The sequence below is a fragment of the Maylandia zebra genome, linkage group LG14 (genome assembly GCF_041146795.1).
Source record: "Maylandia zebra isolate NMK-2024a linkage group LG14, Mzebra_GT3a, whole genome shotgun sequence".
Classification (NCBI taxonomy): Eukaryota; Metazoa; Chordata; class Actinopteri; order Cichliformes; family Cichlidae; genus Maylandia; species Maylandia zebra.
This window is the reverse complement of record NC_135180.1, coordinates 39,235,885-39,254,890: the sequence shown is the minus strand read 5'-3', so window position 1 is coordinate 39,254,890 and position 19,006 is coordinate 39,235,885. Positions and strand designations below refer to the sequence as shown.

The 19,006-nt window shown below is 42.7% G+C and overlaps 1 protein-coding gene across 4 annotated transcripts in view; it reads left to right on the top strand.

The window, feature by feature from the left end:
• col4a4 (collagen, type IV, alpha 4) overlaps positions 1–19,006 on the top strand; it is a 58,891-nt gene that overhangs the window by 29,614 nt on the left and 10,271 nt on the right. For all 4 annotated transcript variants that reach the window (XM_014408984.3, XM_076873519.1, XM_076873520.1 and 1 more), the window contains 22 exons: positions 1,736–1,896; positions 1,980–2,052; positions 2,145–2,251; positions 3,316–3,499; positions 4,529–4,597; positions 4,670–4,777; positions 4,871–4,939; positions 6,572–6,721; positions 7,065–7,226; positions 7,380–7,547; positions 7,753–7,896; positions 8,144–8,251; positions 8,686–8,864; positions 9,654–9,717; positions 9,802–9,876; positions 9,995–10,102; positions 10,185–10,292; positions 13,260–13,331; positions 16,145–16,273; positions 16,383–16,490; positions 16,789–16,944; positions 18,617–18,862. In XM_014408984.3, the coding sequence (XP_014264470.2) occupies positions 1,736–1,896; positions 1,980–2,052; positions 2,145–2,251; positions 3,316–3,499; positions 4,529–4,597; positions 4,670–4,777; positions 4,871–4,939; positions 6,572–6,721; positions 7,065–7,226; positions 7,380–7,547; positions 7,753–7,896; positions 8,144–8,251; positions 8,686–8,864; positions 9,654–9,717; positions 9,802–9,876; positions 9,995–10,102; positions 10,185–10,292; positions 13,260–13,331; positions 16,145–16,273; positions 16,383–16,490; positions 16,789–16,944; positions 18,617–18,862 (2,748 nt within the window). The remainder of the gene's footprint in view (positions 1–1,735; positions 1,897–1,979; positions 2,053–2,144; positions 2,252–3,315; positions 3,500–4,528; positions 4,598–4,669; positions 4,778–4,870; positions 4,940–6,571; positions 6,722–7,064; positions 7,227–7,379; positions 7,548–7,752; positions 7,897–8,143; positions 8,252–8,685; positions 8,865–9,653; positions 9,718–9,801; positions 9,877–9,994; positions 10,103–10,184; positions 10,293–13,259; positions 13,332–16,144; positions 16,274–16,382; positions 16,491–16,788; positions 16,945–18,616; positions 18,863–19,006) is intronic.

Here is a 19,006-nt window from a genome sequence, read left to right as displayed (position 1 = left end):
TACGGTACCAACACCCCTGTCCACATTATGCTACGTGAATCGTGCAGCGGTCATTTTATAAACATCAACTGACGAAGTAATTTAAAAAAGGCAATCTGACCTTTTAATGCCAGAAACCAAAGGTATCATCACCATGCTAAAGTCATCACTAGCTGTTTCCTTTAGGTTCTCATTGTACTTTATCCAGATGAGTTTTATTGGATGAAACTTCTGGCTAATGCTAACTTACCAGCTAACCATTTCCAGCTATGAAGAGCATAACCTTAACTTGCTTCCTCACTCATGTTGTTGCTGTGAAGCCTTAGACGGTACGTAGATTTAGCTTTGAGATGTCACCCACTGGTGTGTTAACCCTTTAAAGCCGGTCAGAGCGGGCACGCTCCATTTTGCGCAACTACTTTTAAATCCCAGTAGCTCTGCAACCACGTAAGCTAGCGCAATAATTTTCTTTGCATATGAAACCGGAGGAGTTGTACTTACATCTTATGCCATCAGCTTGTCCTCGGTCACGGTTTCCTTCCACATAAAGCTTTGCAAAAACTGCATAAAAAGCACTTGCAGCAACAAAAACATAATATTCCAGAAACACGCTTTGCCGATCCGATCAGCTGTTCGTAACACTTCCTACATTGGCGACGTCCGCCATGACCTGCCCGAAACCGGAAGTGACGTCATTTTTGCGGAAATGTAGTTTCTTTTTACCATCAGGGCCTCATGAGCCTATACTGGTGTTTTTAAAAGTTTTCTTTGACTTTATGACTTTCTGTGTCGTTTCTGGGATGCTTCATATTGCACTGCTGGAAATAGTTTATTTTGATGCACATGCTGTTTTTTTTGCAAATTTGCACTATAATATTTATTTTCGTTTTTCCTGCAGTGTATAAAAATTGGTGTATTTCAAAAATAAAACTATGAAGACACTCAAAATAAATTTCCTGTGGTGGGAAACTATTTTTGTGCAACTTTTTTGTATTTACAGTAGACATATATGTTAACAAAACAAAAACGATTTTCAATTTTTCTGTAGTTTATTGCACTTTTTTGAAATTTATGTAATTACTATGCACTTAATGCATACATATTATTAAAATATAGACTGTAATGCTTGTATTGATGTATAGCAACTTGAAATGCTCCCAGAAATTTCGCTACAGCATGTAAAAATATAATATAAGCTCTGGCGGACTTGGTTCTATGGTAGGTCTTAAAGGGTTAAGACTTCAGCTGAGGACTTCACGGTCTCCAGCACTCGTCGTATTCTGATTGATCTATCGATCTGTGGCTGACTGACTGATTGTGAAACCGCACGCTGTGGCTAACAAATTGTGACTGAGGTATTAACCAATGAGCATGCTCCTAAATAACCTTCCTCTCTTATTCTAAGAATGAGCATAATTTATAAAAACAGACTTAATGTTTTGTTCAAAATGACCTCAAGAGTGAGTTTGGAAATGTGTACTAACGTCTTCAAAGCGAGGGGGCAGAGGGCACTTTTCCCATACACTTCAATACAACTGGAAGTCTTTTGCAGTAACAGGTGTCGCCACCTTCAGCTGTGTCCGTCTGTTATACTGTCTATAGCGAAGACATCCTATGTTGGCCTTAAGTAGAGTCCATGTTGCCCGGACAGCCAGTCGTAGTGACGTTATTAATCAATCAGATCGTTTTGCTAATGTTTGCTGGAAGTGCTCAATAAGGGTTAGAGATCGATCGAACCCTAATTTCTGTGTTTTAGGTAGTTGTGGCAGCTGTTCTTGTGGCCTTCCTCTTGTACTAAGAGGTGCACCTGGCCCTAAGGGTGACTTGGGATTTCCAGGCTTCCAAGGATCCTCTGGACCCACAGGTCCTCGGGGAGAGTACGGTGTTCCCGGAGACACAGGAGAGACTGGTGAGCAGGTAAAGCAACTGAGCAACAAGGTCAGAGGTCATCTGAGCAGCCACCACTGCTCTGTTTATTTGACTGATTGCTTTGTTTACAGGGTCGGGCCGGATTGCCGGGTGTCAAAGGCTTTAAAGGACAGAAAGGAGATTTAACAGTGGAGGATATCGAAGGTGAGTCCCAGTCTGTGCAGCTGTCTCCCAGCACACTTATTATTGACAGTAACATCAACATAACCTCCTGTGAATGTTGCTCCTGTCTCCAGGTGAGAAGGGAAACAAGGGACAGCGGGGCCCTGCAGGCAGACAAGGGTTCCCAGGAAGAAGAGGACAGACTGGGCCCTCAGGGGTCCCTGGAAATCCCGGTTTCCAGGTCAGTCGGGTTAGAAGATAGGAGGAATGAGGATTGGAAGATGTTGTTCAAGACGGGAAAGAGCGAAATATGAGAAGCAATAATGTGAAAGAGTTTCTCAGCAAGTAGTTTCTGTTTCAGATGTAATGAGATGATGTTCACATTACAGCTCACTGATCATGTCTGCGCCGCTTTTCCTTTTGAACGAATGTTTATCAGAATCCTCCGATGGTCAGTTTAAGAACATGTTTCCTGATTGCAGTCCTGTGACAAATTAAGTGGATCCTTGTTGCTTTTATAGGAATTAAGAGAAGTAAATGGCAGCCAGGTGCTGCTGATCAAACGCACCGGTTAACTGATACTTACCAATCGTGAGCATCGTTATAAAAGCAGAATCTTCTAGCAGCTAGTCCGAAGCATTCAGGTGTGCGTTAACAGAAAGCAAAGGAAAGACGTCAGCAGTGATCTTACAGACTAAACTGTTGCTCCAACCTAGGAGAGGTTATACAGCTATTTTCAAACAAGTCCATCATTCTGCAGTGAGAAAGATTATTTACAAGAGGGAAACATTAAGACAATTTTCTCAGTGATGGATGTTCCAGCAAGTTCATCCCAAGATCGGACCATTCGATGCTCAAAGAAACGACAGAAACCTAAGAGCTTTGCCTCACATTCTGAGACACTACAGGCCTCGTTTTCAATTTTAAAGTTCATGACAGCACAGATGGAAAAAGACTGAACAAGTTTGGCTTGTTTGGAAGAGTTTACAGGAGAAAGCCTGTGGACTAAGTGGACTATGAGCTCCTCTGTATACCAACGTAGTCTAGAGTCAAATGTGAGGCCATCTATCCCGAAGCTGAAGCTTGGACCAAACTGGGGCATCAACGGGACAATGATCACAACTGTATGCCAGAAAACACACTGACACCACATCTGTTATATCCATGAATCTGTTTATAACTTAAAGTTGAGCGCTGAGAAATGTGGATGACAAACAGTGAGATAATCAGAATGTCCCTGTTTTGCAGTTGTCCTGCCATCAGTCATGCTGTTCTGTCTCTTGACCTCAATTTGTCTGTTCTTAGGGGGAGAGTTTTTTCAGCTTCCCTGGAGAAAGGGGCCTCAGAGGAACTACAGGGTTAAAGGGATATTTAGGACCTCCAGGTCCCCGAGGACCTGATGCAGATGGAGCTGTGGGAGAACGTGGACTCCTTGGGGATCCAGGACCTACTGGATCCTGTGGCCCCCCGGGGTTAAAGGGGGTTAAAGGTAAGAATCGTTGTTACGAAAAACGTTTGGTTCTCACTTTCTGTGGATTTTACCAGAGTTTTGCAGCTGAATCCATATATACGGTTCTGTTTTCATAGGACTGACCTGAACATTTATAACACCTGTCCTCTTAACATCTGTCAGTGCTGACTCCTTTTAAGGTCTAAGTCCGGGTTTGAGTAGAGTATGTTTCTCAAACAGGATGATAACGTAACATCCGTTGGTCATCTGTGACTCATCGTTTAGGGCAGGGGTGGGGCAGGATGTGTCCTTGATCCATCACAGCTGATTTAAATGGCCAAATTACCTCCTCAACATATCTTGAAGTTCTCCAGAGGCCTGGAAATGAACTAATCATTTGATTTAGATGTGCTGATGCAGGGTGAGATCTAGAACCTGCAGGACACCGGCCCTCGAGGCCTGGAGTTGGACACCCCTGGTTGAGGGTTTGAGATTGGTTTTGTTTTAGAATAAAACACTTGATACAGGCAAATTTAGGAAACTAGATTGAAGTTTCAGACATTTCTACTTTTGAATTATTCTATTGAACGTGTTTCCAGGGCAGCACGGTGGCGTGTTGGTTCCACCCCCTGACTCTGACCTGGTCTGTGTGGACTTTGCATGCTCTCCCTGCGTCTGTGTGGGTTCTTTCCGGGTTCTCCGACACGCAGTTAGTTAGGTTAACTGGTGAATCTAAATTACCTGTAAGTGTGTTTGTCCTGTGTCAGGCTGGTGACCTGTCCAGGGTGTACCCTGCCTCTCGCCCCTCTTGTTTTTCCATTTAGGTTTTCCAAACAGGCAGAAATGAAATAAAAAGGAGTCAACTTGAAACCTGTGGGTGTTTACGGTGACGGCCTGAACTCAATATTTTGGAGAAAACCAAACTTAATCTGAAAATACAATTAAATATAAATGAGTTGAGGGTTTTCTTCAGCACTGAGTACTTGTGAAGTTCATAGGAACACTTTCATTAACCTTTTTAGCCAAAACCTTCTAACTGGTGTCTACTTAACCCTCCTCTTCCTCCAGGTGACCCTCCACCCTTTAGACCCATAAGACCAGGTGCCCCTGGAGAGAAGGGAGACCCTGGAAGTGCAGGTAAATTTGATCTGTAACATCTTTATGTTTGCCTGTTTACAGTACTTCCTACTCACCTCTCTCACCTTTCAGGCTACACAGGTTCCCAGGGTTCTCCAGGTTTTCCTGGTGGCATTGGGTCAGATGGACCTAAAGGAGACAATGGGAAGGATGGACTTCCTGGAATACCTGGGAAACAAGGTACCCAAGCAAACCTTCCGCTTCTGTATCTTCGCCTGTAGGTTACATGAGCAGAAGAGTTACCTTTAATTATTTCCCCTCCTCCTCCTGTAGGACCTCAGGGTGTCACTGGAGATTATGGAGATGAAGGACCTGAAGGCTTCAGTTATGATGGAGATCCAGGTAAGTTCCACAATGCATCAGCACAAACCAGATCTGGTTGATGCTCTGGCTGGTCTGGATACCAATGAATTCTGGAGCAGCTTGTTTCACATCCAACTGTGATCTTGAACTTTGTTCGCCTGGCTGTGGAGGATCTCCAGAAAGTATCCTGAGCGTTATTAGTCAGTTATCACTGGGAACCACATGGCATATTCTGGAAGCCGAATGAGTTTGTTCCGCAGGAAAAGAGATAAACCTCATCATTCTCAACAGGGCCTGGTTCCTCAATCAACTTAAATTCCCAATTAACTCTAGGATGAACTTCTACGTACCTTCTACAAGGTTAGTTTACAAAACTCTGGGAAGCAAACGAATTCACAGAGATGTCAGAAATTCCTTCAGAAATCTGCCCCGACCAGAAGGAACTCTTCCAGCCTTTCTGTTTTCACTGCTGTGCAGCAACGACCAGCAGAATAATTTGAACAGCTTCAATGGCCGAAAATTAGAGGCTTACTGGTAGGAGTGGGTTTAAAAGATCGATTTCCCCATTCAAATTCTCGATTTTAGTGTGAATAAGGTGAATAAATATCAATTCATTAAATCCTGAATTGATTTTTAAATATAAATGTATTTTGCCAGAAGTGGCAGCATCTCATCTTGAAGCTCACAAAACTATTTCAACAACAGATAAAACGGCTAAAAAGAGAAGCAGATAAACGGATTCTGCACAAAGATGTAAACGCAGAGCGTGGATCGTCCACAGACGCCGTCGGCGCTGAGAGTCGACCGCTCACAGATCCTGAAGCTGCAGGTTTCGTCACTCTGACCAACACTGACTGAACCAGCAGCAAAAGAAGATCAAACTGCGCTTCACGTTTGATAACCATGCTCATGAGCTCCCTCTGACTTTGGCTGCTGTACTTCCTGCACAGCTCTCTCTCTCTCAGCACTCAGAGACCAGTTTACCATCAAATCTCTGCTTCCTGCATTATTCTCTGTTTATTAGCCACCAGTCTGCTGCTGTGTTCAGTGCTGTCGGCCTCTGACAGCAAAGCCTCGTCTCTGCTGTTCAAACTGAACGAATGGAAACAAATGACTGCTCAGCTGTGTCTGTAATCAAACCTCATCAGGTCATGTTCACATGTTGATTCATGGTTTGCTTCAGTTTTTGATCGACTGCAGAATATTTTTAAGGTTTTCTGCTATAAAAAGCCAGAACAGGAAAACCTGCTTCATGTTTCTCTGTTGGATCCTCAGTTACACCTGCTGTGATGCTCACACCTCTGATGAAGTCTCAGTGTCAGCTTTGGTTTATACACAGATATGAAACATGGATGTGTGCTGATAAATCTTTCTAATAATAATATTTATGTCTGAGTTAAAACTTAATTGAATCGAGAACTTGTGATTCAGAATTGAATCAGTTGTAAAAATCAGTGATGCCCTGCTGGCTCCGTGTTTCTGTCTAGTTTCTAACTTTTAAAAAGTGCTCGTTTTAAGTTGCACCCAGTAAACTCTAAGTCGTGACTGTGATAAGCATCCTAATCTACAATTCCTTACTCTGTTACTTACCTCTGTGGTGGCAGAAGGTTTGGACTTTAAACCCAAACCATTATGAGCTGTTTCCAGACTGTTTAACTTTATGTGCACCAGGCTCTCCGGGACTTCGAGGCTCTGCAGGTCTCAGCGGACCAACAGGAGACTCTGCTTTTGGGCTCCCAGGCTCTATTGGCTTTCCAGGGACACGGGGCCCTCAAGGACCCAAAGGAGTGCCTGGCGACCCCGGCCAACATGGTCTACCAGGTGATTTACATCTCCGGCTAATTGTACTGATCCACGACATCGTGCTCTGGGAGGTCCATTTACTTTGTATTTTCTGTTTTGCATCACAATTTTCTGTGTACAAGATAGCGAGATAAACTATGCTGTGGTTTTACTGCGTGTAAACATATCCCTACCATGTTTAGAATAAAAGCACCAGTCTTGATAACAGCATTTTTAGCTCACCAGTGCATTTTGGTTAAGGTTCAGTTAGCATCCAGCCATTTGTATAAACTCTTCAGCTGTTTGCAAAACCCAAATTACAACTGGTGGATGATGCTGAGTTAAAGAAAGGACACTTGAATCTTTTCTTGTTTTTGTACAGGCATCGGTGGTCTCCATGGATGTCGTGGAGCAAAGGGTCAGAAAGGAGATGATGGAGCCCCCGGTATAACTGGCTGCTCAGGACCCACATCGAACCGATGTGATCCAGGAAAACCTGGTACCATGGGCCAGTCGGGCTTTCCGGGATCTATTGGAGCCCAAGGTAAACAAGCTCACTTTATTCACCCGGCAGCTTTTAATGTTATTAGGTTTCACTTAACTTTAGTTTCTTTGGTTATTTTGCTTTTTATCTTTGACAAATGTTTTTTATCACAGTAGTTCCAGTAAGTTCTGACTATGATGTCATCACTTTCAGGTATTTTTGGGGATAAAGGGGAGATCGGCAGCGTTGGTTCTGAAGGAATTGGCCGCAAAGGCTCTGTGGGTGCATCAGGATTTCCAGGTGTCCGTGGAAAGCCTGGTTGTCAGGGCCCCCCTGGACTCAATGGAAGCTCGGGACTTCAGGGCACTGGTGGTCCAAAAGGTGAGTCGTACATATATCCTAACCACAGACTGATTAAGACACTTGTTTTATACATGTACGATTTCATCACAGGTTTAAAAAGATCGTAAAGATCCTGCTCATTTGATCTATGACCTCACTAAATATTATGCTTATGGCCTCAGGCTCTAGTTCCAAGTCTTATTGAATAAAACATGATCACGAGACAAATTTTGACATGTTTAAGGTCTGACTGGACCCCGGGGCTGGGAGGGGGTGCCTGGGAACCCTGGAGAGCCTGGTGTCCCCGGAGATCCAGGCATGACTGGAGAGAGAGGGTTCAACGGACGAGATGGTGGTCAAGGAATCGAAGGGCCAAAAGGACAGAAGGGTAGACTGATACAGAGTGATACACTACAATGCTACTGCAGTACCATTACCACATATCTTTACAGTAACATTACAACCAATTGCCACAATTCTACCACAGCACTGTTACTGTGTTCCTAAAGATTACTGCTATTACTGTAAACATGCATTAAGTGAGACTTCCTGTCATTTATGAGGAAACATGAATGTTGACGATCCAGCTAATTCGAGCTCACCTTTTTAAAACATTTCCCGCGTGTCCCCTGCAGGCTTTCAAGGTCCAACAGGCCCTCCAGGACCAACCAACTACATCCGCATTAAAGGAAAGACAGGAGACCCAGGACATCCCTCCACTGTTGGATTTACTGGACCTCGAGGTCAGAATGATACTTTGTTGCCAAGCGGCAGTATCGTGGCCTGGATTAAGCACTAATTGATCAGAAAGTGGAAGGTCACCTGAAAGACTTAGAGTTAGACATAGATGCCACTCACCAAAACTGGAGCTCAGACTTCTTGGATGGTCGGTTAGTACAATTAAGTGCACAACAGCCATATTATTGGTCGGATAATTGGATTTAAAAAATCCCCCAAAAGGCTCCGTCAGCTCAAACAGTCCAGAGGTCCAGTTAATAAAGAACTTTTAGTGCAGTTGTTATGAAGGAGGAAATTATGGACAGAAACCAAAACACGTTGGGTATCTCAATAAAGAGCGTGGAATCTTCATTTCCCACGATGCTTTGGAGGTTCTGTGTGACAGATCGACTTTGTCCGCACTGAACTTTCTGATTTCCAACATTTTTTTTCACTACAGGAAGCAAAGGTATGCAGGGAGCAGCAGGCAAGCCAGGGCATCCAGGGTGCGACGGACCCCCGGGCATTGTAGGACCCCCCGGGCCCCCTGGACCCTGTGGCAAACAGGGGCCTGCGGGACTCCCGGGACTGAAGGGGTTTGAAGGATACTGTGGCTTTCCCGGAAGCGTTGGAGATCCAGTAAGGCAGCTGAAGACATCACTCGACTGACCCAAATTAAAAGCTTGATGAAGAAAGTTGCAGAAGCTGCCCTTTATCTCGATCGCCATTTGTGGTGCATGTGAAAGCATTTTGTAGTCATTCATCAGACTTGCTGTGTACTTGCACCTCGGGAGTCATGGTTAACATCCTTAGGCTGTTTGTACCTTCGCCTTTTTATTAAAGAACCAGATATCCAGATGTTTCTCGTATACATTGATGATTTAGGGTCCAAGCCATGCTGCCATCTGGGCCAACCAGGGTCACCTAAGAGGATAATAACATGGATAAAAAGTCAACTACAGCAACTTTTTCTTCTGTATGAAAGAATCAGAATGTTTGGATGCTCTCAGCTGCGACTCAGGATATTCAAGCCCAGCCAGGAGGAAACTGTTTTTAAATGATTTTTTATGTTTACGTATTTATGTTTCTGAGCTGCTCACAATCATAGGTGAAGATAAATCTGGTAAATCAAAAGCTTTACCTCAGGCCTCGGTTCTCCTCCTGTGGTCCAGTACAGTGCCTACATTACTGCTAACATTCCAGCAAATAACTTTATAGTTAAACTCTATTGTTTGGGGTAGCAAATGACTGAAAAGGCCATTTAGTTTACAATAAATACTTGGGAAATTAGCAAAAAGAGCACTCTTTGCCTTGAAGTGGTCCTTGAAGTGGTGCACAGTAAGCTTTTCAGTTTAAGACTTTGATTTGCTCAAAAAATGTTCAGAAAGAGTTGCAGGAAATATTAATCTGTTAATTTTGCGATTGCAGGGTGACAAAGGATGCTCAGGGAAACCTGGTGAGCCTGGTCCCCCAGGATGTAAAGGTCCCAAAGGTACAAGGTCACCCAGTCATGGTAATGTTTTTCATGTGTTCCTTTGTTGTGCAGGCTGTAGTGAAGAGTGTGCTTGTGTTTCAGGTAATAAAGGGGAGTCTGTTGGTTGCCCTGGTCCAAATGGAGAAAGGGGGCCTCGTGGAGACAAGGGGCACCTAGGTGATGATCTGTTTCTGGCTGTGCAGCGTGAAGTTTGATGTTTGAGTTAAAAGTAACCAGAGTAAGGAAAAAACAGGAGAATGAATCAGGTGTTAATTCCTGTTTCTCTTCCTCTCAGGACCTCCTGGATCTCCTGGAGATCCGGGAGGGTTGGGTTTTACTGGGGCTCCAGGAGAGAAAGGATCCAAAGGAGAGAAAGGACACCATGGAAACATCGGTCCTGGAGGTACATAGATGTATTTTCAGTGATAAAGAGTGTATAACTCATTGGTTATCCATGACCTTATTAAAACTGTTTTCTCTGTCAGGTGTGATTGGGCCCCCAGGTCCCAGGGGTCAACCAGGTACTCCAGGTATTGAAGGTAAAAGTGGGGGTGATGGTCCTCCAGGACACGAAGGCTACCGAGGACTCAAAGGTTAGAACCTACTTTAAAGTCAGTTACTTTACAATTTCAAGTAACGAGGATTAAAGGACGGTTAATCTGGAGCCTTTAGTTTTTTTAACATGCGTCAGGTTGCTGATTCGGCGCTTCAGAGGTCGAGATAGAGACTGTTCAGATCAAATTTCAGCTGTAAATCAAGTCTTTCTTCAGCTTTAGCTTTAGCTTTAGCTTGAAATGGTACGAAGGGAAAAGTGGTGAACTGCCAGAGGTTAAAAAAAAACGAAGGTTACCCAAAGCTGAAAAATGATGTACATTTCAGAATTATGGAGGTTGATCAAGTCTTGAAAGCTGATGCTACCAACTAACTCCAGCTACAGCCCCCTCTGTCTGCATAAAGCAGTGCTGGACACACTGTGGTAGCATTCACTCGTCAGCATCAGCTGAACAGTACTGTACTGCAGAAAGTAGTGTGATGCTACAAAAACGGTGAGAAAAAGGAAATTAACAAGCGAGACAGACCATCATAGAAATGCAGGTCTGTCCTACAGAGAGACTGCAAAGAAAGTCAAGGTGTCAGCGAGTCCAGTTTCCTTCAGCATCAAAGGCTCAGAAACAAACTGACAGGAAGAGGTCTGCAGACCCACAGACACGAATGAATCAGACACACGTTTCTGAGAGTTAACAGCTGTGTGACGGCGGCTCACAGGACAACAGCTTCAAGAAGCTAAATAGTGGTCGTAGTGAGCAAGTCTCAGTTTCAGCTGTGAAGAGAAGACTTCGAGCTGCAGGTTTGACGGGACAAGCTCCAGAAAGAAAGCCAGACGTCAGAATGAGACAAAGAGGCTGTCTGGGCCACGATTAGACTACTGAAGGCTGGAAGAAGGTTTTATGGACTGATGAATCAAATATGAAATCTTTGGTTCATCACGCAGGATCTTTGTACGCTGTCGAGTAGGTGAAAGGATGGTACCAGTGTGTAGCATGGAGCATGGAGGAGGAAGAGTGACGGTCTGGGGCTGTTTTATCGAGCTGGTTTGGGATGAACTGGACAGAAGAGTGAAAGCAAAACAACCTGCAAGCCACCAACATGGGACCTTCTGCTACAGATGTGGGACAATATTTGATGTCTATTGTAGAAAGACCACGGGTGTGTTCAGCTGTTAGATCTGAACTTATTTACACCAAAATTGAATATTTTGGTGTAAATAAGCCAAAGTGTGATGTCCACATATGTGGACGCCAGGTCCTAGGAGGTTAAGGCATGTGGAGCATGAAGTCACCAAACTCCAGCCACCTTCAGCTCTTCACTATAGAAACTCCAACGAGCTGTTCCTCTGCAGCAGAAAAATAAGTATCAGGCTAGTTTCACGAGGCTCTGTAGGTTGTTAGGCGGGCTTTTTCTAACAGCAAAGAAAGAACATTTTTGTTTCTAAATGTGCTACAGGTATTTTAAAAACACAAGAACAATGAATTTAGATACAGCATTTTAGAGAGTTTTGCACGAATTGTACTGACTAGAGATGGCACGATACCACTTTTTTATGTCCGATACCGATATCATAAATTTGGATATCTGCCGATACCGATATGAATCCGATATAGTGTTTTTTAATCAACAAAACTGTTTTTTAAATATCTTGCTGCATTTTGTATAAGTTCATACTCAAGTTTAAAACAACAACTACACTAAAGCTATTCTGTTATACCTGTATGCAAAAAAAATGTTTCATAGTTCAGCAACACTGATCAATCTAATAAACTTAAACCTACACCATCCTCCCTATTCTGGTATTTTAAAGAGTACTTAGCGTAAATATTAAGCAACCTAACTAATAGGGTTCCAACTCCCAGCAACAACAAAAATAAATAAATAAAAATAGGGAACCACCCCTCACGCTCCACCTCATGATGCTTAATCGACGTAATCAACCTTAATTTGATGCAGTGTGAAAAAAAATGCACAGAAATCAATTATTTTTCAAGAAATATTAAATAGATTCAACATCTTTCTTCAACAAAATTGCAGACTGCACAGATGGTACCTTCCCAAAGGAAAAAGTACTATAGCTTACTAGGGTATATATATCAGACTTAATAGTCACTATATACAATAATGGACTTCTATTCATTTTACATCAAATTAAAACTTTGGGTGTCAGATAATTATTTATTAAAAGCTCGACATTTTAAATGAGAATAAGAAAGAAAAGTATGTCTTTGTGCCCCCTTTTCCCTGTTAATGCCCTATCGGCCCCCCTGGCTAAACTTTGCTAGATCCGCCCCTGCACAGTTACGTCAGCTACGTAGAAAAAGATCCTGGTGTAGAAAGTAATATTAAATACATTCTAACAACAGCTGATCAAGCTTAAACGTGCTGCTGTTGTTCAGCCGCTGGTTTCCTCTTTCTGGTGCAAAGTGGGCCAAAAGCAAACAAGAGAGACGGACTCGCGACAGAAAAGCTGATCAGCTGATCGTTAAGCAGTTTCATGATTGAAGTAGCAGCAAGAAGAGGCAGTCGCTCCATATATCGCTCGTTAAGCTTAACGCAGGAATGCTTTACAAACATTCAGAGATGGACTTACACACTTGCTTTACTTCTCTCGGGGATAACTTTGTCGGAGATGAAATGCCGGGTTGCTAGCGAAGCTCCACATGCTATCCAGACCACCGACAGGTCCCGCATGCCACAGCCGCTCTATCACGTGATGCATACTGCTCCGACGTGCTAACGTTCTGAGGTGAGTTACGGCGTGTTGCAAGTTTTGTGAGGTGCTTTCGTGATATTTAATGGATCGGATTACATTTTTTATTTTTCTCCGATATCCGATCCAGTAATTTAGGTCAGTATCGGACCGATACCGATACGTAATATCGGATCGGTCCATCTCTAGTACTGACTGTAGCAAAAAAAGAGGAAACAAAAAGAAATATCCACAGACATTGTGGGTCCCTCAGATCTGCAGAAACAGTGTGTGAGATGGTTTGGTTTTGTTGTGCCAGGTCCTCCTGGACCGCTGGGACTTCATGGACTGGACGGACTGAAAGGAGAGAAGGGGGCCACTGGGACCAGAGGTACACACACACACACACACACACACACACACACACACACACACACACACACACACACACACACACACACACACACACACACACCAATTCAATTTTATTTATATAGCGCCAAATCACAACAACAGTCGCCTCAAGGTCTTTATATTAAGGTAGTAATGTCGACCCTACAATAACACATACAGAGAAAAACCCAACAATCATATGACCCCCTATGAGCAGCACTTTGGCAACAGTGGGAAGGAAAAACTCCCTTTTAACAGGAAGAAACCTCCGGCAGAACCAGGCTCAGGTGCGAGAAGGAAGACAGGATAAAGACATGCTGTGGAAGAGAGACAGAGGTTAATAACAGATATGATTCAGTGCAGAGAGGTCTGTTAATACATAGTGAGTGAGAAAGGTGACTGGAAAGGAAAAACTCAATGCATCATGGGAATCCCCGGCAGCCTACGTCTATTGCAGCATAACTAAGGGAGGATTCAGGGTCACCTGGTCCAGCCCTAACTATATGCTTTAGCAAAAAGGAAAGTTTTAAGCCTAATCTTGAAAGTAGAGATAGTGTCTGTCTCCTGAATCCAAACTGGAAGCTGGTTCCACAGAAGAGGGGCCTGAAAACTGAAGGCTCTGCCTCCCATTCTACTTTTAAATACTCTAGGAACAACAAGTAGGCCTGCAGAGCGAGAGCGAAGTGCTCTAATAGGGTGATATGGTACTACAAGGTCATTAAGATCAGATGGGGCCTGATTATTTAAGACCTTGTATGTGAGGAGCAGGATTTTGAATTCTGGATTTAACAGGAAGCCAAAACAGGAGAAATCTGCTCTCTCTTTCTAGTCCCTGTCAGGACTCTTGCTGCAGCATTTTGGATCAGCTGAAGGCTTTTCAGGGAGTTTTTAGGACTTCCTGATAATAATGAATTACAGTCGTCCAGCCTGGAAGTAATAAATGCATGAACTAGTTTTTCAGCGTCACTCTGAGACAGGATATTTCTAACTTTAGAGATGTTGCACAAATGGAAGAAAGCAGTCTTACATATTTGTTTAATATGTGCATTGAAGGACATGTCCTGGTCAAAAATGACTCCAAGGTTCCTCACAGTGTTACTGGAGGCCAAGGTAATGCCATCCAGAGGAAGAATCCAGACAATCCTGCAATTTAACTAACTGGTGTGTTTCATACTCCAACAAAGTAATATATTAACATTTTACACAGAACATTTTTCTTTACAATGCAATAATGCAGTATGTGACATTACTTTGTTTTTTCCCTAAAATGGTCCCCGTACCCCCCACCCCCATAAATGAAAGCATTCCTCTGCAGATGATCACAGATCAGCCTATAATTAGAGATCCATTCAAAGACAGCTGGGTCAAGCTGAATAAAAAATGTTGTTGAGGTGGTCGTTTTCAACATTTACATGGGTGTTAAAATCACCCACAATATTTATTTTACCTGAGCTGAGCGTCGCATTCAACAGAAACTCTGAGTAAGGCCCAGGTGAATGATAGATAACAAAGGATAAAACTGGTCTCCAGCTAGGGTAACCAAGGCTAAGAGTCAACCCTACGTGTGATGTCCACATATGTGGATGCCAGGTACTAGGAGGTTAATAAACTGGAGAGCAAGATTGCTGCCACTTCTCCTCTTGGGCAGGTCCGTTGAGCATTTTAACAGTTATTATTCTCATTATTATTATTATTATTCTCATTTAAAGTAACATTTTCCTCCCGTAGTAACCAGTTCTCTGCTAGCTCTTCTAAATCAATATCTTGATCAATTATTAAATAGTTTTCTGATACGGATTTAGAAAAGAGAGACCTAATGTTTAATATTTTCACTGTGTTACTCTTTGGTTCAGATGTGGATACTGTATTGTTCTTTCTTTGTAATTGTTTATGTTTAAGTTGTTTGTTGCTGGTTTTTAGTTTGTTTTTTGTCTGTTTGGAAGCTGACACAGTCTCTATGGAGATGGGTTTTTGGGGGGGTAGCAGGAGGAGAGAAGCTGCAGAGAGGCGTGTAAGACTGCAACTCTGCTTCCTGGTCCCAACTCTGGATAGTCATATTATGGGGGGTTTAATAAATTTGTCCATATTTCTAGAAATGAGAGCTGCTCCATCCAAAGTGGGATGGATGCCGTCTCTCCTAACAAGACCAGGTTTCCTCCAGAAGGTTTGCCAATTATCTATGAAGCCCACATCGTTTCTGGGACACCACTCAGACAGCCAGCAATTTAAGGAGAACATGCGGCTAAACATGTCACTCCTGGTCTGATTGGGGAGGGGGCCAGAGAAAACTACATTGTTTTGGCAAAGTTACACACGATTACATATTATTGTTGGTAAGTTCTGGTTCAGGCAACCAGGTGTCGCTGCTGTCAATGTGAATTATAATTTCACCAAATCTGTTTATTCTTAGCCAACAGTTTCACGTTTCCTTCAGTGTTTCCTGCTCTGGGCTCTGGATCAATGATGGCCACTGGAGCCTCTCGCTTCACATTTCTAAGAACACTAAGAAAAGTTCTGCATGTTCGTGTTGTTGTAATGTCGTCTGGTATATTATTAGATTAAATCTATAAAGTTGTGTAAAAAAATTAACTTATCCTGGCAGAGTTGGGGTTCAAAATTCTGACTGGGTTTAGTTCAGAAAGGTACAGATTTTGTTTTAGAGATCTTGACCAAAGGTCCACCTGCAGAGCAGAATATAGCTGTTGTTATTGTGAACTTACTAATGATTATGAGACATTAATTCTCCTCATAGATCTTAAAATTACTTTCTATAAATTCTATAACACATTTTCATTTGGTCTGTTTTTTCAGGTCGGGGCTTTCCAGGTGTTGAAGGTTCCTTGGGTCCACCAGGAGATAAAGGTCCTCCAGGGCATCAAGGTCTTTGCGGCACATCTCAACCTGGACCACCAGGATACAAAGGCCCCGTCGGAACCAAAGGTCTGTACCAATATGATGATCTCTTGCTGAATTGCTGAATATGTAAATCTAAAAATCCTACCTTATCCTTTATTCTTGGTCAGTTATACGCCTCTCTGTGCTATTGTAGGGCCTCCAGGTAAATGTGGACCTCCAGGTAAACTTGGACCAGACTGCAAAACTCCTATCAAAGGGCCCTGTGGAGATCCTGGCTGTCCAGGCCAAGATGGAGAGCCAGGTCAGACTTGAGACTAACTTTTTAAAATCAGCCATGTCATTATAACCTAAACATTTCTTAATAGGTTATAGAAAGGTTCACGATTATCCAGCAATTTTCATGTTTTTGGCATTTTGTAACAGAAGATTTATACGGCCTAAATGCATGTAAGAGATTTGAAAGGTAACATCTTCTAGTTTATGAAATTATACTCATTCAGTGACTAAAATGCTTCTTAGCCCTAGTTAATATTCAGTTTTATTTAAATTTAAGTGACAGATCATGCTGGATGACCTCTGACACGGGACTGATGTTTCAGGGAGTCTTGGTGAGATCGGGGATCCTGGTCAAAACCCTCCAATTCGTGGGGATATTGGGGACAATGGTAACGTGGGATGCCAAGGGCCAAAGGGACCAAGAGGATGCCCAGGACATATAGGAACACAAGGTTGCACTGGATACCCAGGACAGAAAGGTTAGAGTCCAACAAAAACAACACAACAAAAATGATGCTGACACTTATTCTGTTGGTCACAATTCACTTGACAACCTGACAGATCTCAGTTGTGGGTTACATGAACGTGTGCGGTGTGGGAATACATTAGCTGGTATATTATTAAGTGAATATCTTGATTGACCCTATTACTGAAAAAAACAACTAAAAGTGATCTTCATTAGATGACAGATGATGGTTGGGTTACAAAGGGACAACTGATAACTGTTTGTGGAGATCATAGCATTTCTACTCGTTGGTGTGGAGCTGTAAGTCATCTTTTGTCAGTCCTTCAACAACAAAATTCTGAGTGTTGCATTTCTGCTGAAGTGATAAATTCAGACTTTATTCAAACTTTAAAACACTGTGATGCTGAGAAAACCACCAGTGGATGCATTTTATCCTCTTTTTCAGTTTGTGCTTAAAAACTACAACAAAGAACCAAGAAAAGGACCTAAACTCTGAATGTAGCTTTCTAACTTCATCGTGTTTGGCCAAGAATGTTACGGCCGGGTAGCCGGTGGGATGTGAACACAAAAGCAGAACGCACAGGACGTGGCCGATGAAACTGCCACAATAAAGAAAATAAGCAACAACATTAACAGAACAAGAACTAACAAAACCTAAACTGGGAAAAACTAAAAAATGAAACCTGAAAGTGCTGACGACACGAACCATGAACGTGAAACAGAGAACTCAACAGTGAACAGATGGAGACAGAGGACTTAAATACACAGATGAGTAACAAGGGAAGTGGAAACGCATGGGAAACACAGCTGACACAAATGAACAGGACGACACAGGGGAAGCAAAAATAAACACACTGAACATGGAACGCGGACTGTCAAAATAAAACAGGAAACATAGTGAGATGTAGACTGTGGCAACACGAGCTAGACATGACAGGCTGGAGAAACATACAAGCATGCAGACACGGGAGACATGGAACCAACCACAGGGAGGGAAACATGTAAACAGGAAGGAGACGAGACACCTCGACCAGTCAACATGGACTCAAATCTAACTAAACATAATAACAAATACAAAGATAAACTTGATACTAAATAACAGACAACTAACACATTATAACTCAAAAAACATTAAGCCCAAAAGGTGGGCCAAAGCACCCAGGACCATGACAAAGAAGGCAGTTATTCTGTTACCGTTATTTGAATCTTTACAACACAACTGTTGTTATTTAGAATAGTTCTTGTGTTTGAGACAAACATAATTTTAAGGTAATGGTCCTTTAAACTAAAATAAAATAAAATAATTTTAAAATGGATTTCTTACCAGAAGTGATGACATCCCTAAAAAATCGTGGCCCGCGGTCAAGCTACAAGTTTAAACTGAAATCCAAAACACAGCATCATATTACGAAAGAACTTGAAAGACTGAACAGACAACAGTGGCTTAAACATCCACGTGCAGCTCTGAGTGAAAAGGTGTCATTACACAGAGATTAATGCATAGCTCGGTTTTTGTGCTCCCCACATGAAGGTAAAGGGTCATTGTGGTAATTCTGAGGGCTGAAAAAACTGAATGTCAACAGATAGAAACTTTTGGATGGAAACACACTGGGTACTACAGAGCTGTTGTGTATTTTTTATGTCATGCTCACTTAGATAACACGTCTGTGAATTTGTGTGATCAGGTATGAGAGGCGATAGTGGTTTGTTGGGAATACCTGGCCCTCGAGGTTGTAAGGGTGTTCCTGGTCACTGTGGATCTCCAGGACTTCCTGGATCTCCTGGAGATCATGGACCAAAAGGGGAAAAGGGTGACACCTTAGATCCTGAACTCATATCACCTCCAAAGGGTCCTCCTGGAGAAACTGGCTCAACTGGTCAATTTGGACATCCTGGCCTGAATGGAGAACAAGGCCCATGTGGTCCTAAAGGTGAGAAAGGGCAGAACTCTCATAATCATATCAGAATCTTATCTTACAAAAACCTCTGATTGTTAGATTTGACTGTAGTCATCCCAAAAAGTAATCATTATAAAGACTAGCTTCCTGGAGGTGAGGTTTCAAAATAAAACCTTC